Source organism: Oncorhynchus mykiss, chromosome 21 (genome assembly GCF_057628025.1).
Source record: "Oncorhynchus mykiss isolate SJ-2025 chromosome 21, ASM5762802v1, whole genome shotgun sequence".
NCBI lineage: Eukaryota > Metazoa > Chordata > Actinopteri > Salmoniformes > Salmonidae > Oncorhynchus > Oncorhynchus mykiss.
Genome location: NC_143042.1, coordinates 10,819,972 through 10,839,466, shown reverse-complemented (window position 1 = coordinate 10,839,466; position 19,495 = coordinate 10,819,972). Strand labels below are relative to the sequence as shown.

Sequence of the window (19,495 nt, the reverse complement as noted above, 5' to 3'; positions counted from 1 at the left end):
CAGTAAAGCAATAAAAATAATCAAGCATCCCAGAAAAGTGTTAGAAAAATAGCCCACGTTAACATATGTAGCTTAAGAAAAAATTGTTCATGAAATCAATCATTTGCTTGTAACAGATGACATTCATATTCTGACCATCTTTGAAACTCACTTAGATAATGCCTTTGATTATACAGTGGTAGCAATACATTTACGGAAAAGACAGAAATGCCAACGGGAGCGGTATTGTGGTCTATGTTCAGAACCACATTCCCCTAAAGCTTAGAAAGGATCTCATGTTAAATACTTCACCTGCCTCACCTAAAGCACATTCTTGTGGGAAGCTGCTATAGACCACAAAGTGCTAACAGTCAGTATCTGGATAACGTGTGAAATGCTTGATAATGTATTTGATATCAATACAGAGGTATACTTTATGGGTGATTTAAATATTGACTGGCTTTCATCAGGTTGCCCACTCAAGAGAAAGCTTCAAACTGTAACTGGTTCAGGTTATCAATCAACCTACCAGGGAAGTTACAAACAGTAGAGGAATGAAATCATCAACATGTATTGATGATATCTTTACTAATGCTGCAGAAATTTGTTTGAAAGCAGTTTCCTAATCCATCGGATGTACAGTAGTGATCACAATTTAGTAGCCATATCGAGGAAAACCAAAGTTCCAAAGGCTGGGCTTAATATTGTGTATAAGAGGTCATACAATAAGTTTTGCATTGATTCCTATGTTGTTGATGTGAAGAATATTTTGTTGGTCTGTGGTGTGTAATGACGAGCAACCAGATGCTGCACTTGACACGTTTATGAAATTGTGTATCCCAGTTACTAATAAGCATGCACCCATTACGAAAATGAATGTAAAAACGGTTAAATCCCTGTGGTTTGATAAAGAATTTTAAAAAAATGATGGTTGAGAAGGATGAGGAAAAGAGATGGCAAATAGGTCTGACTGTACAAACATACTGCAAATTGAGAATCATGTGACTAAACTGAATAACAAGAAGAATAAACTACACTATGAAACAAAGATAAATGACATAAAGAATGATAGTTAAAAGCTTTGGAACACCAAACTCCGTTCCATCATTCATTGAATCAGATGGCTCATTCATCACAAAACCCACTGATATTGGCAACTACTTCAATCATTTTTTCATTGGCAAGATTAGCAAACATAGGCATGACATGCCAGCAACAAACGCTGACACTACACATCCAAGTATATCTGACCAAATTATGAAAGACAAGCATTGTAATTTTGAATTCCGTAAAGTAAGTGTGGAAGAGGTTTGCTTTTAATGGAACTTTAACCTCATTCTACAGTAGGATACACACATAATGGAAAAGGACCCAAGACAGAGGAAAGATTGTTTGTCTTTGGTCAGACTACAGCTTGAAAAGCTAGGACTCCTTCCATCTGAAGATCTTCAATCTACTTTCCCTGTCCACATGGGATTTGCCTGTGAGGCTTTTCAGTGAGCGAGGAATCACTCCTCAAAGTGTCTGTAGAAACCATGGCAGCACTGCGGGAAAACAGGGTGTATTTAGGCGTTTTTCTCTGTGAGAGGGTTGTGGAAGAGATGACAGAGGGTTGGTGGAGGGTTGTGATCACACATCAAAGATATGTCCCCTTTAGATCTCACTCTGTGATGAAACACAAAACAAATGAGGCGCGGGCGGAGAGGGGAGGAGAAGAGAGGCGCGACTGCAGCTATGGAAGTGTGTACTATCTGTGCCCAACTAAAAGGACTGAACAGTGAAGAAACAGAGCACACTCTGCTCCAAAACACTAATAGGACAGAGATACATGCATAGTGTACACACAGCGTATATCTAAAGTTAGAATCAGTTCAATTTGTGTTTGGCCAAGTGTGGTGTTGCACTCAAGTCTTTACAAACCATTACGGAAGCTAAAACCTCAGGGAGAGGTCAGAGAGGTCAGAGGGAGTTTTATGTAGTATTTATGGCATATCATGTGGCACATGCTACATCATTGTCCCTAGCCTTTCCAATAAGACTTCCTAGGGCAAAACCTTATTCCATTGCAGACATATTGCAGCACAAGCATAGAGAAATGGAACGAGGGAGAAATGCAATAGGAGAGCACCATCTAGCCTTGTTAGTGAGGAGAACCTTTACCCTAGGGCAGAAAGCTTCTCTCAGCGAAGTCGCTGTGATAGTAAAAAAAAAAACTTATTAACCAAGGAATTGATTAACATACGCAGGCACGCACACACACACACACCACACTCACATAACACACTGAATGTGTTATGCTTTACTGCAGGGGGTCCTACATTAGAACTAACACATTTAGCAATACATGACATATTAATAAAACACAACAATTCCTAAGTGCTTGTTAGTCAACAACTGAAGATATGAAAAAAATATACACAACCCACCGACTGAAATGTTACCATAAAGACTCTGTTACTTTAATTTGCTGCACAGAAAGATACACAGATAGATGATACAGATGCACAGTATGAGCATTATATAGACAGATAATGAGACAAACAGTTCAGGGGTTGCGTTTGAAGTTGCTCCCTGGGCACTAATGAATCAGTCGCCTGGGGTCAGTTCAGTTGGTGTGTTTTTCATTACACTTTCAACAGGCGATAATGAGCCGTGAGGACTTTGGACACTGGAGCGCTCTGATCCCACATCAGCCTTTGGAGTGACTCAAGAGGGCCTGACCACATTCTCACCATATCAGAGGGTGAGCAATCAGCATACTCGCTCTCTCTCTCTCTCTCTTTCTCTCTCTTTCTTTCTCTCTCTTTCTGTCTGTCTGTCTGTCTGTCTGTCTGTCTGTCTGTCTGTCTGTCTGTCTGTCTGTCTGTCTGTCTCTCTTTCTCTCACTCTCTCATTCTCTGTCTCTTTCTGTCTCTTTGTCTCTGTCTCTCATTCTCTCTCTCTCATTCAGTCTCTTTCTGTCTCTCTGTCTCTCTCTCTCTCTCTCTCTCTCACACACACACACACACACACACACACACACTCTCTCTCTCTCTCTCCTGTCAGAAGACTCAGAACACTGAGCGAGCCACCTGGACTTTTCCTCCATTACCATATAAATGAGGTGCTTCACGCTAACCTCTGTTCTCTCTGCTTCCTGCTCTTCGCGCAAACAATGACAGTGGCCGAGAACCAGAGACAGAGAGCGACATAGAGAGAGAGAGTGCTAGGGTATATCAATTCAATTACATTCTGGAGGGGTTTTCATGTTGATGGAAAGAGAAATGCTTTGGCTCCCTCTGAGGAAACAACCATGCATCAGCTCTCTTCTAAGATAAAAGCCCTGAGGGAACAACCATGCACCAGCTCTCTGCTAAGATAAAAGCCCTGAGGAAACAACCATGCACCAGCTCTCTGCTAAGGTAAAAGCCCTGAGGAAACAACCATGCACCAGCTCTCTGCTAAGATAAAAGCCCTGAGGAAACAACCATGCACCAGCTCTCTGCTAAGATAAAAGCCCAGAGGAAACAACCATGCTACAGTTATTCCAACTGAGCCTAAAGGGAAATAGATAGCCTTTAATGAGTCTTGCTGAGCCATTGCCTTTGGGAGACCTACTGCTATGGTCAAATGTATGTGTAGGGTGTCTACTAAGTTAAATCCTCATGCAGCAACACAGATATACAGCACCTATGTTTATTCCTGATAAACCCAAACTCTAGAGTATAGCTGTGTCTTTGACACTTTTATTTGAATGTTCAACTTGTCCTCATGTCTATACACAAGGTTGTCCTAAACAACAGTTGAAATTTGATGACAACTGTAATGACAATTTACATTGTATGACATTGTTACGGCAATGTTTGTCACATCTCCCCCATAAACCTGCTAGATGCTTTGGAACCGTGTCTAAACTCTATAGAAATGGTCTGGCTGTACCATAGCACTTCATTAAACTCTCCACCCCATTACTTCCCTGTTCTCATTAAACTGCACAGACCAATCAATAGACCCATGTCCCCTGACTATAGGGTCATCTCAGTCATTTTGTCTGCAACAGACCTGTGTTTGAAGGCTATTGTGTTTCAGGGGACCCTAGTCAACCTTTACCTGTTTTCATTTAGCTATCCCAAAACCAGGGATTAGAGACAATCCCAACACCAGGGATTAGAGACTATCCCAAAACCAGGGATTAGAGACAATCCCAACACCAGGGATTCGAGACAATCCCAACATCAGGGATTAGAGACTATCCCAACACCAGGAATTCGAGACTATCACAACACCAGGGATTAGAGACTATCCCAACACCAGGAATTCGAGACTATCACAACACCAGGAATTGAGACTATCTCAACACCAGGGATTAGAGACTATCCCAACACCAGAGTTTAGAGACTATCCCAACACCAGGGTTTAGAGATCATCCCAACACCAGGGTTTAGAGACCATCCCAACACCAGGGTTTAGAGATCATCCCAACACCAGGGATTAGAGACTATCCCAACACTAGGGATTAGAGACAATCCCAACACCAGGGATTAGAGACTATCCCAACACCATGGATTAGAGACTATCCCAACACCAGGGATTAGAGACTATCCCAACACCAGGGATTAGAGACTATTCCAACACCAGGGATTAGAGACTATCCCAACACCAGAGTTTAGAGACTATCCCAACACCAGGGTTTAGAGATCATCCCAACACCAGGGTTTAGAGACCATCCCAACACCAGGGTTTAGAGATCATCCCAACACCAGGGATTAGAGACTATCCCAACACTAGGGATTAGAGACAATCCCAACACCAGGGATTAGAGACTATCCCAACACCATGGATTAGAGACTATCCCAACACCAGGGATTAGAGACTATCCCAACACCAGGGATTAGAGACTATCCCAACACCATGGATTAGAGACTATCCCAACACCATGGATTAGAGACTATCCCAACACCAGGGATTATAGACTATCCCAACACCAGGGATTAGAGACTATCCCAACACCTGGGATTAGAGACTATCCCAACACCTGGGATTAGAGACTATCCCAACACTAGGGATTAGAGACAATCCCAACACCAGGGATTAGAGACTATCCCAACACCAGGGATTAGAGACTATCCCAACACCATGGATTAGAGACTATCCCAACACCATGGATTAGAGACTATCCCAACACCAGGGATTAGAGACTATCCCAACACCAGGGATTAGAGAATATCCCAACACCAGGGATTAGAGACTATCCCAACACCAGGGATTAGAGACTATCCCAACACCATGGATTAGAGACTATCCCAACACCATGGATTAGAGACTATCCAAACACCAGGGATTAGAGACTATCCCAACACCAGGGATTAGAGACTATCCCAACACCATGGATTAGAGACTATCCCAACACCAGGGATTATAGACTATCCCAACACCAGGGATTATAGACTATCCCAACACCTGGGATTAGAGACTATCCCAACACCTGGGATTAGAGACTATCCCAACACCTGGGATTAGAGACTATCCCAACACCAGGGATTAGAGACTATCCCAACACCTGGGATTATAGACTATCCCAACAGCAGAGTTTAGAGATGTGAAATTGTTTTCCTGTTTGGGGACTTTTAACTTCAGGTAGAGAAAGTCCACCTTGAAGTAAAAATGGTGGTACAGTATATGTATATGGTATTGGCATAGTTTATTGTGTGTGCCTATGCTGGGCCAGCCTGCCCCCTAGAGGATGAACTAGGTAGGACCAGAAATCTGGATCTCTTTCAGCTCCCTATGAGGCAATATTCTCACAAAATGGGTTGACTGGGTTTGTGGGGTATGATAGCATTCCTGTTGTAATGCAAGAGTGCATGTTTGTATTCATGTGATCACTTAAACCATGTATATTGACTCTGAAAATGCTAACTTTGTCACAGTATGACAGTGCTTACTTCCCTTCCTATAATAATGTCCAAATACCAATCCTGTATTGTTAAAAAAAATAACATAGGATCTATTTTCGATTGATATATGCTGACTGTCACTCTTTTTGTGTCACAGGATTCTTACCAAAAGCCGAAACTACTTTTGTGACTAAAACTCACAGCCTATAGTGCCGGATGCTATTTCCATCTATGCATGGTACTACTGAATGCACAGTATATCTTCCCGCCAATCAAGTAGTGAGATGAAGATAGCAGCCAGGCTGTTGTTCCACTCTGTTCCCCTGAGGTGTGCGGGATCATTAGATTGAGACCTCTATTAGAGAAGCAGTATACTCATTAGATGGAAAGGAAGACTGCCATCATATATAAATTCCCTATCTCTTTCACAAGCAATTACACATGCAGCTCACACACATATACATGCTCACGCGTACATACACACACATACACACACACTTGCAAACTCAGTTTCTCCTTCACACAAAAAGCACGTTCCCACCTAGACACACAAACACCAAATAATCCCATTCTAATGGAATGTGTTCACAGGCACAGTTCTCTGTCAATGTAAATATATATATATATATATATATATATATATATATATCTGAAACACACAAACACTTTCTCACAAGCTCTCTCTCCCTCATACACACACACCCACCCACCCACTCACATAAATCTCATTATAACTTGACAGGGGATTGGCTTGACGTCCACATCTCCAGTTGATTAATTTGCCTATTATTATTAAAGATCCTTTAATAAAACACTCACTCTAAAGAAAGATGACCGGCAGCTCCTCCCCCACCCCCCAACTGTGGACATCATTGTAAAACTTCAAACACTTAGAAGGAAAACTTCCTCCAGTGTGAACAGTGTGCTACAAGGACAGTTTATATTTCATTCCCATTGTTTTAGACTTTTTCCAACTCTGATCGTTTATCCTATCCATCCAGATTTTCAATGGCTTTGGAAGTTGCCAAGGCCACAGACAGTCCCTGAGCAAAGTGAGGAGTTCACTTGAGGAGATCTACTCAGCAGGCTTGAGGAAGAGGACTGTGTCGGGTTATCTGTAGTCCAGTGAGATGGACACCTTGGACCGCATTTTCTATTAGAAAGTCGTTTCACATCCAATTGTCACGCCGACGGCCATTCAGCTCTCCTGAGGAAACCATTTCTTCGGCGAGAGGGTAGCCCCATAACCATGGTTACTGGTGTGTCCCATTCAAAAGAACTGGGCAGGATCGATAACATTTTATTTAAGAGATCCTTTGACTCAAGGGAATCAGACACTATTATCCTACCTGCCTCCTGTTCTCTGCAAATTGCAATCCAGGAAACATGATTTAACTTTGCAAACTGCAAACCGCCAAGATAAAAAAAAATGCAGTGACAAGCTGTCAATTAGGACCTCTCTAACTCCATCTCCATCTCTCTCCCTCCCTCTATCTGTCTGTCTGTCTGTCTTTCTTTCTGTCTGCCCCTGTTCCCCTTTCTTTCTGTCTCTCTGTGTAATTCATCAGCAAGCAGTGTTCACTCTCAGAACAAATAAAGAAACATTTTATAAAGGAATAGTTGAATCCATACAGGTATGGAGGAAGTGGTTGGGGGTCAAAACATGGCAGCCAGATTATTAATAGATGCACCAAGATAAGCATTTCAACTGCAGGCTTTGTTTATGAGGTTTCCAAGTTAATAATAGTTTGAATTCATGGAGATCAAAATGTTTTATTGTGAGAAAAGGCCTCCTGACTCAAACATGTCTGTGGAGGATAAAAATACATGTGCTTTAATAACCAGATTTAACCAGTAGCTGGACACCAGTTGTTACTGACTAAGGCCTTGACGTTGTCGTCACACCAAACTTTCTGACTGTTGATTAGAATATGCAGAGATACTGTATGGGCTATGGGCACTTCAATGAGCAGAGGAATACTTTGATATTCAAATGTCCAGATGTCTTGCCAGAGGCTGTCCTTCTTGGTGTTGACACACACCCTTTTCATAGAGTCTGAAATGTATTTCACTGTACTGAGTTCTGAGGCATGTTTTGAATAAAGCCCAAAAATATCAATACCCAAGAAAATAACTTGAAATATATCAACTGCAGCAGGGAATCTTGTAAAGCAGCAGTCAAAAGAGGACAAACCAACCATATTCATGTTCATGTAAACATATAATTTAAAACACTGCCAGCTTTTGATCCTCTGTTCCACCATAGTGCAGGTTTGATTGAATCTCAGCCTTATATTTCCATTAAGTTGTTTTTACTTACAGTACTACATTTACATTAAGACATAGTTAACATAGAGAGTTAAGTGGTCCGCTGTGGTACCCTAAAAATGCTGGAGCTGTGGCCAAATCTAGCAGAGACTTTACCGGGGGATCAGTGACCCGTGGTTTTCCATCTATCTCTTGCAATTGTGGGGGGTGGGGGTAGGAGGGGGCTCAGTTGATGAGTTTCGGCTTCCCTGTAGGGACTTGATTAAAGTCACTGCCCTTTGAAAGGAAGGGGGTTGATTTCACTGAGATTCATTCTAAACCCAATTTTTTCATTAGATGATCAATATATCCTGACAGCAGATGGTGGTGGTAGCAGCTGCACTGGTCCTAAACTGCCAATCAGAGACCAGGCCAGCAGCAACCAGCTTCCCTTCTGCTAAACCCAATAACCACCTGGACATGGTTCCATAGGTCTGTCATAGCTCTCAGTCGAGAACTGTATTAGGCAGGTCAAAATGGAAAGATGGAGCAATTGATTTAGTAGGTTAAAGGAAAATAAGAAGGCACAAGTTGCAGAGAGGAAAGATCTGGAGGATTTACACAGGCTTGGGTTTGGATTTAGGCTATGAACATGGTTCTGTTTGGTAGACCCTCCACACACACAAAATCTCTCATTCTCTCTCTTCTCTCTCCCCCCTCTCTCTCTTATTATCTTTATCTCTGTCTCTCTCTCTCTCTCTCTCTCTCTCTCTCTCTCTCTCTCTCTCACACACACATGCACGCAAGCACGAACACATACACATACACACACACCCATCACCCCCTCCTCTCTGAGACACACAGCGTCCCTTCCCACTCCAAAAGAAGAGGCTATAGGGATGCTGGGCTGCCAGTCCAGCTGTCTCCATCTGGCCAGCTCACTTGGCAGCATGTGACACCACACAACTCCTGCCAAACTGTGTCCCAGCAGCTGGAGGCCCACAGCAAAAACCAATCAACAAACAGAACAGCATCGGTCTCACTGTTGCTGGGCCAGCTTCTATACGCTCTGAGAAAATGTTCACGCTACAGTATACTATAGGCCTATCCTACCAAAACAAAAGTCCCTGTTCCATTCATTCATTCATTTATTTTCCTATCCACTACAGGGATGCTCCCAAACAGCAGACATTGTTTGGGACATTACTATGTGCTATCTATCAGTGTTGATTACAGCACATACCTGTGCTTGGGTATGCAGGGGAGAGCACATCTATGGTGGCTTGTTGCCTCATTCATTTACATAATAATACATTGCTTGTATGCCTAGCTAGGTTATTGAATATTTCCATTGTGGCAAGTTACCACATACTATTAAAAGAATTAGCTCGGAAGTTGCTTACCCACTCACGTGTGTGCCCACTGTTCATTATTCATTTGCGTAACAGACTGCTGTATGATCATTCTCCATTTGCCAAGAGACAGCATATCTAAATGTCATTGAGAACATTAATCAGCTGCTGAAATATGAGGGACCCTGTTTTCTCTCGGCTTGAGGGTATAATAGGCAGATGTCGCCGCAGGTCAGACATTATCATCCCTATTAATTAATGTTGATGGTTGAGAGACAGCTCCCCTATTGTGTCCCCAGAAAATTGCAGATGACTTTGACCTCTGTCTGACAAGGTAAGCAGTCTGGACAAGCCTATAGCACAATGATGAGCACTCTAACTTTCTTGGTAAGATGGCAGGATGAGAGTAATGGTACTTTTGTTGACATTTGAGAAGTAAACATGAATATTTAATTTGTTATAAATATTTTTGAATTACTGAAGTAGAGCTGTCCAACAGTTAGGAAACCATTGTTTGTCTCTTACATTTCTTATGTCTGTAATGTGTCATTTCTTATTGTGATTTGTCTGTGCAATATTATAAACTCTCAATTAAATTAAATTATATATTGGAATGACTAGATCCAAAGAGATTCATATTTGAGGTTCGCATCTTTCTCTTTATTGTGAACAAAGTACATTTTTCCTTTATCCGTAATTCAAAATTCATAAGGCACTCGCATATCTCGCACATCAGCAATCTTTTTTGCAGTTGCATGGTAACAGTTGGACAAGATGAGGGAAAAAGGAAACTGCACACTGCTCTCGATAGCATCACTGATCTTTAATAAGCTTACGTATCGGCCTCACGGCCTTCGTCAGAGCTTTTTTTCCTTCATCCGTAATGGAATTGACCTTTTTTGTATATTTATTTCACCCCCGTTCAATTGGTGGCTGCAATACAACATCAGTTGTGGTAGGCCATAAAAGCGTCTGACAAAAAAAACATTTCAGTTACATGCTAGTTGTCACAAAGCTTACGATTTCCTCATCCAATAAACCACTTCCTTAACTTTCTGTCTCTAAGTGGTAGTATTCATTCCCAATATCTTGGGTGTCTGAGATTTGATTGAGCTGCACCACTGACACTTCCTCATATGAACTCTTGGCTACATCGGGATGAAAATTAGAACCATGTTCTTTATCCTCAAAAGTATGTCTGAGGGTCTTTGCTGAGCAGTTGTTATTCCCTCATTTAAACTCTCCAGAGGCCAGAGGTTTTGAACCTGAGCCTCATTTACATTCTCTGTTTGTACCATTTTGTTTAATTTCACCTTGTTGTCCCTAGCAATACAAAGTATAAATGTGTCAGTCATACAGGTATGACACTCGATCGTTGTTGCAGTCGGCTTCTTAACTAATCACCTGCTAATAATTGGTATTTGGCATATCCATTAGCGCAAAGCAAGAGTGCATGAAAGTCATGTATGGAATTATTTTATTTCACACCAGGGTAAGAAAAAACGAATTGTTGAGGTTAATATAGCATGCAGCATTGAATGTAGGCATTACAAGAAAGACAGAGAAATAACCAGCAGGCTGTTTGACACATCCCCCCTCAAAAACGGAACATATTTGGTTAGTAGAATCCCAACTAAGTATTTTCCACCCCAGTTTATTTGACACCAGTAGTAACGTTTTTTCTTAACCAGTGTGTGGTCTTGCACTGACTAAAATATTAAATTATATTCATATGCTTTTGGGACACATGTTTGCCAGATGTTTGGAGCTAGGCTGACAGTGACAACATAACATTCTAAAAGGGTAGCTGTCCATGGTGCTGATATGTGTATCACTGTTCAAATGTCAACATAAAGCTTCCTATGACCTAGCTTTTTGTTCAAACTCACCTGTTTTGTATTCTAGGGACTCTAGTGAGTAGTCTGGACCCTGGTAGTATGGACACACAATAAATCGTTTTTCCTGTACAGTGCTATATTTGTACAATATATATTGTCCAGGCAACCCACTTTAAGCTGTTTGACCACAGTAAAAAGCCAACAACACTCCGTATTATACCGAGTCTCATGAAATACACTGTACAGACCCTACGGGGTATTTCCTATAATACTTTTACTGTGGCACCCAGAATAGTTTTTGTTATGTAAGCCAATGTGTATTCCTTATACAGGTATCAGCAATGTTTTAAACCCCACTTTTAATCAAAATGTCCCTTAATTATGAAAAAAATGTTAATCATTGTTCATGTTCAGACAACTATTTTTCATATATCATTAATAATCACTGGTTATTGACGCATTTATACTATTACGTAACGTGGGGGACTTTTATTTAGAAATGTTTTCGAAATCCATGACCTGGAAGTACCTTTTTAGTGTTGCTGTCGAGACACTGGATCTAGCAACCTCTATACAAAACGGTTTTATTTATCTTAGCTAACTAGGGTATTGTTAGCTTGAGTACATATGTCAACTTTTTTATTTACGTTGCAATCGCTTTAATATAACGTATATTCTAGGCTTGGTCGCACTATCTAACGTTAACATCAAACTTTTTAGCTAGCTTGTTTCGAGGGCTTTTTGCTTTGCAAACTAGCCATGGATAACATTATTGATCCAACATCAGAACAAGGTTAGTTTGCTGCTTTGTCATGCATTGCTTATCACATAGCAGTAGTTAAATGTAGAAAATGATATGTCATGACTCATTACATTTTTGTTTTGTTTTTACATGGATCATTCAAATATGTCCTATAGTCTACCTACGCATAGCTTGTAATATTCCTAACTAGCTGAATTATGGGATCAGTCGATTTTGAATTTATTATTTGTTTATCTGTTTAATTGTTAATTGCTCTTTTCAATTCGGTGACAGGTCTCCCTCTGTTCTCCTTGCGTCTCCTGGTTCCACCTCTACGCCTGATGTGCGCTTTCATGTGGCAAGTGACTCAACAGCGTAATGTGATGCAGTATGGAAAGCTGGAGGAATTTGTGACTTTGGTGACAGAGATGGTTCCAGAGCTGCTGAACTCCAGGCAGAGGACCCAACTCATCCTGGGACTGAGAGCAAGGGTGAGAGGTGTAAATATTGAGGGTTGGGAGGGGAAGAGTCTTATGATGGAACGAACGATGGGCTTCAATTACTGTACATATGTCCCTAGTCCTGATTTTCACATATCCACCTCTGTTCCAGATGGTTTTAGAGTTGTGTCGCAGTAAGGGCACAGCTGACCTGCTGACCATCCAGGCCCACCTGGACATAATCCACACATTGACAGAAACATCTTTACACAAAGAGGTAGTTTAAATTGGCAACACTTTATGAATGAGACACTGGGAAGAACTTTATTTCTGAAAGATGGACTCCTGTACATTTGTCTGATGTTTTGTTTGCGCCTAATGACAGAGTCATGGTGATGAATTGGAGGCTTCAGATTCTAACTTTGTGGAGCTAGTCCAAACCCTGCTGGAAGACCCTTCTGAGAGGGAGCATTTCTTCCAGGTGAGGAACTTTCTCTCTAGAGTTCTTTATGATCCGTTTGCTTGAATATATTTATTAAATAGACTAGTTGAACATCATCTACTTAGATTAAAGGTAAGTATCCTTCTTCTGCATTCAGAATACGCCAGTCTCCTTTTCACATCATTTATCACCTAATTAACTTAACAAAAGGCACAGGTGATCCGGGTATGACATAGTACAAGTGGGGGGGTGCGGTCAGGGCCTTTTTATTTGATGTTTTTGCTCCTCCATTGTTCCCACAAGCAAGGGAGGAGGTTGACGACATCAGACCAACTCAACTGCTTGAATGGCCTCCATTTTTATTTATTTATTTTTTTTACCTTTATTTAACTAGGCAAGTCAGTTAAGAACAAATTTAATTTTCAATGACGGCCTAGGACAGTGGGAACAGTAGCAACTGCCTGTTCAGGGGCAGAACGACAGATTTGTACCTAGTCAGCTCGGGGATTTGAACTTGCAACCTTCCGGTTACTAGTCCAACACTCTAACCACTAGACTGCCACACTCCATGAAGTTTTGTAGTTGTGTAAAAAACACTATTTTGCTCAATAGATTTTTGTTGTTTTGTTTTTACCCTTAAGTGTGTGTAAATTACCATACTTATACTTGGGATATTGTTTCTCAACAGGAAAAGTTCCAAAAAAGCTGGAGTGCGTCTTTAATGGAGACGTTTGGCACTAGACCCATTTCATGCTAAATTGTCTATTTCACAGGAGGTGTTCCCAGTCCACTATGGCCCTCGGTATGACACAGCGCTGCAGACACTGGTGTGGGAGTTCCTCTCCAGACTGGAGGAGCTGCTGCCTATACCAGACCTCACGCAGGTACTGAGGAAAACATCTCAGTTCTAAAAGATTGACGGAACATCACGTCATATGGCTCTACAGATGAATTGAATGGTGTTTTTGGTCATTTCAAAACTTGTCTAAAACCTCAAGTGGCTGGTAAAACACTTTTGAACTTTTTAATGTACTGTGTTCCCCCTGCCCTGCTCCTCTTAGACAACAGCATGGCTCGGTGCTGCCCCCTCTGTCCTGGAGGAATGTGGGCAGACTGTCTTTGACCCTGAACAACTGAAGACAGTGTTGCAGCACCATCAGCGTCATGGAAACCTGAACAATAGTAAGGCCTAGATTCAATCAGATCAACCGTTAACACCCACATAGTGGACATTTTGGCGGTATCGGAGGTGTAACTGTGTTGGAGCCATCAAATCGGTGAGAAGCTGCTCTTCCGATCATGGTCATGAAGCTACACCTGCCAAGCGTTAGAAGTTCTGAGCGAGAAAGTGCAGCCTATATAGAAATAATTATGCTCAAATTGAGAAATCATTCAACTAAATGATGAGGATTTCTGTCTTCCTAATCGAGGTATAGATTACATCTCACATTCCAGTGTTCAAACTTGTAAACAAGGTTGCATGGGATTTTTGTTAATGCGACTCCGTGAACCCAATGGCAATGTCCGTTTTAGGTGTAATGCCGGGAGCCACTTGTGGATTTGACAGCTCTAACGCAGTTCTACCTCCGACACTGCCAAAAGGAAGCACTATGTGGATGTTGGCTAAAGTGGATCGGATTAAATCGAGCCCTTTGTCTTCATCCAGATGATGGATATGAAGAACACAGTCATAGGATACCACTTGTCTTTTTAACTTGGCAATATACAGTAGGTGAATTTAATGATGTTCTCTCCTACCCAGGTCATGTCTCTAATTACACCACAGATACCATCCTGTCCACACTGTCCCTCCCTCCAATAATCAGAGTTGTTATTAACTACGAACCAGACAACTCTGACAATGTGAGGCCATTCTCAGATGACGATGAAGACCACAATGAAATCCTGGATGAAGGCACTGGTAGATGTTTGGAGGATCTAGGACTGTCAACATCACAGGAACAGGAGGGTCTGTCACCTGCAGAGACCTCAGTGTTGGTTACTCCAGGACCCTGTGATGGTAAGGAAAATAAAAAAGGTGAAACACTCATCCATTGTTAGACTAATATAGCATCTAAATTCTAATTTATATACTGAACAAAAATGTTAACGCAACATGCAACAATTTCAACGATTTTACTGAGTTCCAGTTCATATAAGGAAATCAGTCAATTGAAATAAATTCATCAGGCCCTAATCTATGGATTTCACATGACTGGGCAGGGGCGCAGCCATGAGTGGCCACCCACTTGGGAGCCAGGCCCAGCCAATCAGAATTAGTTTTTCCCCACAAATGGGATTCATTACAGACAGAAATAAACTCTTCAGTTTCATAACTTCAGTTTCATCAGCTGTCTGGGTGGCTGGTCTCAGATGATCCCACAGGTGAAGAAGCCGGATGTCAAAACATTAGACATCTTTGGCATTATGTTATGTGACAAAAATGCACATTTTAGAGTGGCATTTTATGTTTAAGCAGCTTCTTGATATGCCACCCCTTTCAGGTCGATGGATGATCTTGGCAAAGGATGCATGCTCACTAAAAGGGATGTAAACAAATGTGTGCACAACATTTGAGAGAAATAAGCTTTTTGTGTATATGGAACATTTCTGGGATCTTTTAATTCAGCTCATGAAACATGAGACCAACCCTTTACAATATATATAGATGTATATGGTGATTTATATATACAGTGAGGGAAAAAAAGTATTTGCTCCCCTGCTGATTTTGTACATTTGCCCACTGACAAAGAAAAGATCAGTCTATAATTTTAATGGTAGGTTTATTTGAACAGTGAGAGACAGAATAACAACAAAGAAATCCAGAAAAACGCATGTCAAAAATGTTATACATTTATTTGCATTTTAATGAGGGAAATAAGTATTTGACCCCCTCTCAATCAGAAAGATTTCTGGCTTCCAGGTGTCTTTTATACAGGTAACGAGCTGAGATTAGTTTCTCAGTCCACAGAAGCAATCAATCAATCAGATTCCAAACTCTCCCCCATGGCCAAGACCAAAGAGCTCTCCAAGGATGTCAGGGACAAGATTGTAGACCTACACAAAGCTGGAATGGGCTACAAGACCATCGCCAAGCAGCTTGGTGAGAAGGTGACAACAGTTGGTGTGATTATTCGCAAATGGAAGAAACACAAAAGAACTGTCAATATCCCTCGACCTGCAAGATCTCACCTTGTGGATTTGCAATGATCATGAGAACGGTGAGGAATCAGCCCTTAACTACACGGGAGGATCTTGTCAATGGTCTCAAGGCAGCTGAGACCATAGTCACCAAGAAAACAATTGGTAACACACTACGCCGTGAAGGACTGAAATCCTGCTGCGCCTGCAAGGTCCCCCTGCTCAGGAAAGCACATATACATGCCCATCTGAAGTTTGCCAATGAACATCTGAATGATTCAGAGGACAACTGAGTGAAAGTGTTGTGGTCAGATGAGACCAAAATGGAACTCTTTGGCATCAACTCAACTCACCGTGTTTGGAGGAGGAGGAATGCTGCCTATGACCCCAAGAACACCATCCCCACTGTCAAATATGGAGGTGGAAACATTATGCTTTGGGGGTGTTTTTCTGCTAAGGGAACAGGACAACTTCACCGCATCAAAGGGATGATGGACGGGGCCATGTACTGTCAAATCTTGGGTGAGAACCTCCTTCCCTCAGCCAGGGCATTGAAAATGGGTCGTGGATGGGTATTCCAGCATGACAATGACCCAAAACACACGGCCAAGGCAACAAAGGAGTGGCTCAAGAATAAGCACATTAAGGTCCTGGAGTGGCCTAGCCAGTCTCCAGACCTTAATCCCATAGAAAATCTGTGGATGGAGCTGACGGTTCGAGTTGCCAAACGTCAGCCTCAACCTTAATGAATTGGAGAAGATCTGCAAAGAGGGACAAAATCCCTCCTGAGATGTGTGCAAACCTGGTGGCCAACTACAAGAAACGTCTGACCTCTTTGATTGCCAACAGGGGTTTTGCCACCAAGTACTAAGTCATGTTTTACAGGGGGGTCAAATACTTGTTTCCCTCATTAAAATGCAAATCAATTTTTATTTGACATGTGTTTTTGACATGTGTTTTTCTGGATTTTGTTTGTTGTTATTCTGTCTCTCACTGTTCAGATAAATCTACCATTAAAATTATAGACTGATCATTTCTTTGTCAGTGGGCAAACGTACAAAATCAGCAGGGGATCAAACACTTTTTTCCCTCACTGTACGGTGGTTATATAATCTGTTCTCCTGTATTTTCTCACAGAATTGAACTTGGATCATTCTCTCAACGTGATGGTGAATGCTGACGAGCCATCCCAGGTTCTTACCTGCACTCTGCCGCCATTCTCTCACAGTGAAATGGCCAACCTCTGCAAGACCGACCAAGTAGAAAAGGACAGAAAGCAGGTTGACAAGAAAGAAGAGGTGGTCAGAAAAGGGGACAAAAAGAATGTGATCAAACCGGTTGACAAGAAAAAAGAGGGATCCCCTGCACCCCAGAACAGGACTCATGTTTGTGAGTGTGGGAAGGTTTTCAAAAAACCATCACTGTTGACGCTACATATGGGAGTTCACACAATGCCACATCATTGTGACCAGTGTCCCAAACGATATGCTACTCCTGGGGCACTGAAAAAGCACCAGCTACTTCACACAGAAGAAAGACCATTCGCATGTGAACACTGTGACCGGAGGTACAGGAGTGCTTATGATCTCAAAGTGCATGTACGCATTCACTCTGGGGAGCGCCGTCACATGTGTACTATTTGTAAGAAGAGGTTTGCCCATCCAAGTACACTAGTGAGACACACGCGAATGCATGCTGGGGAGAAGAATTATTTATGTAGCATATGTGGTAAGGCATTCCTTAGCTCAGGAGAAGTGCGACTGCATACACGAACGCACACAGGAGAAAACCCCCACACCTGTAAACATTGTGGAAAGGGTTTCAAAGCATCTTGCCATCTTACGGTTCATCTGCGATCTCACACAGGCGAGCGTCCTTACACCTGCACCCAATGCCCCAAATCTTTCACTACCTCAGACTCTCTTAGAACGCACATATATATTCACACTGGGGAGAAACCTCACCAATGCTCAGAGTGTGGGAAAACATTTACTCAAAGGTGTAATATGGTAAATCATATGAGAAGAATTCACCGGTTAAGATTCTCCAAAAGCAGTCCAACAGAAAGAAACACAAAGTCTCGTAAAAATGCTTTGAGTTCGAAAGAAACTATGTAATAGGTCATTCCAATCAGAATATTGATTGGAATTATTGAGACAAGAAATTCCATGTATAATCCTGTTTTAAATACATGGTTTTACAGGTCCTCTTTTGTATATCAGATTATCATATCAAAATATGTTTTTTAATAAACTTCAAATCAAGGTTCTTCATCTACACATGATATTTACACTGCAAATAATGATTTTAGAAGTGGGATGATGATGATGACATTTACCCAATTTAAACTGTTTGACCAACCAGATTCCTTAATAACACCTGTAAGATATACATATACAAAGTGTCCCGACCACCTAGAGGTCTTCAGGAAGATTTGATCACACTCTGTTCACTATGCGTCAATTGAATTGGCTACATGAGTTTATTTCCAAAATGCTATATCCACCAATTTTTCACATTGGTGTTTTTTCACCTGAAATTATTGCATGTGGGTACCTTCATGTGTGTGCCAAATACTAATGTTCTAATTTTTTTAATTCATTGATTTTAGGTGTATATTAAAACTATTTTTAAGCAAAACTTTATATATCCATTGTTTAGTTGAAATGGAATGTTTGAATACGGTATTTTACTGTGATATGTGGTGGTTGTCTCACCTAGCCATCTTAATAAGGGCGCTTTAACCTCTACGGGATTGGTGTCCCTCAACCAAGACAGTTGTTGCTCAAAATGCGATAATGTGACTAGAATTATATTGTAAACAACAGCCAACTTTCCTGGACATAGACTTGTTTTATATGGGCAGTGTCCAATTTACAGTAGCTCTTACAGCAAAAAAAATACCATGCAATTGTTTGAGGATAGTGCACAACAACAAAACACTGGTTTGATACATTCACCTATGAAGGTAAATCATGTACTTACATTCAGTAATCTTGCTCTGATTTGTCATCCTGAGGGTCCCAGAGATAAAAATGTAGCATAATTTTTCTTTGATAAAATCACATTTTATATTCAAATGTAGGAACTGGGTTTTACAGTTTGACCCCACTGCTGTCTCTGGCTCCACATCCACCCCGCCCTGCCATCGAGATGTGAAGGTTAGTGTATTTTCTGTAGGGAAGCTAATGATCCATCATTTATGACATTCCTGGGAGTGTGTAAACTAAAAACAATTATTACCATAGCATTTTTGTATGTTCTCTAAAGTTATGTATTTGAAAATGTATACATTGACCAATTCGTCACATTTGGGCAAACTCCTGGCAAACTTGATACAAAATATTGTGTTGTGATTCTTCACTGGATCAGTCAAACTTTGCACACACTGCTGTCATCTGGTGGACAATATCTAAATTACACCTAGAATCCTATCTC

The 19,495-nt window shown here is 41.3% G+C and overlaps 1 protein-coding gene across 2 annotated transcripts; it reads left to right on the top strand.

The window, feature by feature from the left end:
- The first annotated feature begins 11,798 nt into the window (after positions 1 to 11,798).
- Positions 11,799 to 18,697, top strand: LOC110499943 (uncharacterized). Of its 2 annotated transcripts, none has more exons than XM_021577000.3 (8): positions 11,799 to 12,085; positions 12,329 to 12,525; positions 12,647 to 12,751; positions 12,860 to 12,955; positions 13,690 to 13,800; positions 13,978 to 14,098; positions 14,679 to 14,936; positions 17,195 to 18,697. In XM_021577000.3, exons 1-8 carry the CDS (start codon positions 12,052 to 12,054, stop codon positions 18,172 to 18,174), a joined length of 1,902 nt encoding a protein of 633 aa, XP_021432675.3. In that variant the 5' UTR covers positions 11,799 to 12,051; the 3' UTR covers positions 18,175 to 18,697. The 2 variants fall into 2 exon arrangements, with proteins under 2 accessions (XP_021432675.3, XP_021432674.3); XM_021576999.3 differs by having other exon boundaries at positions 11,809 to 12,085; positions 14,679 to 14,954.
- Positions 18,698 to 19,495: the final 798 nt, after the last annotated feature.

Bases quoted from the DNA above. Each gene is read 5' to 3' on its own strand.
- LOC110499943 (XM_021576999.3), top strand. From the start codon at position 12,052: ATGGATAACATTATTGATCCAACATCAGAACAAG. The intron at 12,526-12,646 runs GTGAGAGGTGTA...CCTCTGTTCCAG, and splicing joins TCCTGGGACTGAGAGCAAGG to ATGGTTTTAGAGTTGTGTCG. The intron at 14,099-14,678 runs GTAAGGCCTAGA...TCTCCTACCCAG, and splicing joins TCATGGAAACCTGAACAATA to GTCATGTCTCTAATTACACC.